Source organism: Lucilia cuprina, chromosome 2, assembly GCF_022045245.1.
Source record: "Lucilia cuprina isolate Lc7/37 chromosome 2, ASM2204524v1, whole genome shotgun sequence".
In the NCBI taxonomy this organism is placed as follows: domain Eukaryota; kingdom Metazoa; phylum Arthropoda; class Insecta; order Diptera; family Calliphoridae; genus Lucilia; species Lucilia cuprina.
The window spans coordinates 55,618,074-55,620,021 of record NC_060950.1 but is presented as its reverse complement, the minus strand read 5'-3'; the positions used below and the strand labels follow the sequence as shown (position 1 = coordinate 55,620,021).

Sequence of the window (1,948 nt, the reverse complement as noted above, 5' to 3'; positions counted from 1 at the left end):
GTTCAGTTCTAGTTCAGTTCTAGTTCAGTTCTAGTTCAGTTCTAGTTCAGTTCTAGTTCAGTTCTAGTTCAGTTCTAGTTCTGTTCTAGTTCCGTTCTAGTTCAGTTCCAGTTCAGTTCTTGTTCACTTCTAGTTCAGTTCTTGTTCACTTCTAGTTCAGTTCTAGTTCAGTTTTTGTTCAGTTTTAGTTCCGTTCTAGTTCAGTTTTAGTTCAGTTCTAGTTTAGTTCTAGTTCAGTTCCAGTTCAGTTCTAGTTCAGTTCCATTTTAGTTCTTGTTCAGTTCTTGTTCAGTTGATGTTCAGTTCTGTTTTAGTTCTGCTTTAGTTCAGTTCTAGTTCAGTTCTAGTTCACTACTAGTTCACTTCTAGTTCAGTTCTAGTTTGTTCTAGTTCAAGTTCATGTTCAGTTCTAGTTAAGTTTAGACCTGTACATTTGAACTAATTTTGTGAAGTAGTTCCAAATTTAGAATAATTTTTATTAAAAATTAAAAAAAACAACAAACAAATTAAACAACAGCAAACATTTAAAAAAATTTTAAATATATTGTTCATATTACACATTGCGACGATGACCGGGAGCAACTGGTCCACATTCCATAGTCAAGGTCGTCATAGTTTCTATTGGCTCTTCTTCTGTCCTTTCCAACGTTATTATGGCTCTGCTTAAGCCCTGAAAATGCGGATTTAATGTAATAATGCAATACATCAGCATATAAGACATGTTCATAATTCCACACATGGCATTTTCTTTTTCGATGTGGCACAAATTCCAAAAGTTTACGATCACAACCAAAATACCCAAATGAGCATGAACACCAGCATAAAAGCCCTTATCCTGAGATCTTCCAATCATTCGTAGGAAAAACAAAATGAACGCAAGAGCAATTTGCACGATCAATGGTATATATACGAACATTATTTTCATACTTTTCGATTCTGGAGTGTTCGTATAGGAATAGATAATGACATATATGATGAAAAAATAAACACAGGCATGTAAAATGACCATGAACCAGAAGACACCAATTACACGTAAGATGAGTGTGCCATTGGTCAGCAAATAGAACAAATATTTCTTCAGAATATTGTGTTTATACGAACGATAAAGATCAACATACATGAAAGCCAGGGAGGCAAGATAAGCAGCCCATAACAGGAAATACATCTCGAGTCTAGTCATGATGATTAATGTCCACGATTTTATGCACAAACTAGGTTACAAGATTCAAAAAATTAAGGAAAATTTAAGTTTTAAGTTGAAGTTTTGATAAATAATTTTATTTACATATAAATCAAATAATATTAATGCCAATAATATCGAATATGACAAACCCTACCGTTTTGATTCGAAATTGAAATTAATTAAAATTTATATTTACAAAAACCCAATTCTGAAACAGTTGCAATGTTTTTAACTTTTTAAGATAATTAACATCTTACAAATAAGATTTACAACGAGATACCCACTATACAGATGACTACTGGTGTTTTATGACAGAAAACTGCCCAGATGATGTATTTGACCACCCAACAGAGTCAACAGAGTAAAAAAAATAAACAATTTTGTACGACCACCATAGTAATGAATGGTTTAACGGATGAATTGAATTTTTCAAATGTTTATTTATTCTTTCAACAGATTTATTTGTTTATTTCGATCACCCTCTTGATCATGTATCGTATAACAGCCAATGTTTACCATTGAGTCTTGTATACATTCTGTATATAGCCACTGTACTGATGCAACGGAATTGATGTTGCCAGATTTTGAGCCCCCAAAGAAACCATCATTCAACTTTTAAATCTTACTGTACTCTAATATACGTACACGATGTCAATAGAAATATTTTAATTCATTAAATAGGTGTCAAGTTCTATAGTCTAGTCTATAGTCTAGTCTATAGTCTAGTCTATAGTCTAGTCTATAGTCAGGTCTATAGTCTAGTCT

At 32.4% G+C, this 1,948-nt stretch overlaps 1 protein-coding gene across 1 annotated transcript; it reads right to left on the bottom strand.

The window, feature by feature from the left end:
• Positions 1 to 460: 460 nt before the first annotated feature.
• On the bottom strand, positions 461 to 1,287 carry LOC124421417. Its single transcript, XM_046956577.1, has 2 exons — positions 738 to 1,287; positions 461 to 670 (listed from the first exon to the last, which is right to left on the bottom strand). Exons 1-2 carry the CDS (start codon positions 1,178 to 1,180, stop codon positions 664 to 666), a joined length of 450 nt encoding a protein of 149 aa, XP_046812533.1. The 5' UTR covers positions 1,181 to 1,287; the 3' UTR covers positions 461 to 663.
• Between the last annotated feature and the right edge of the window lie 661 nt (positions 1,288 to 1,948).

What these genes read in the sequence shown, in the direction of transcription:
- LOC124421417 (XM_046956577.1), bottom strand. Translation starts at nt 1,180, where the DNA reads ATGACTAGACTCGAGATGTATTTCCTGTTATGGGCTGCTTATCTTGCC.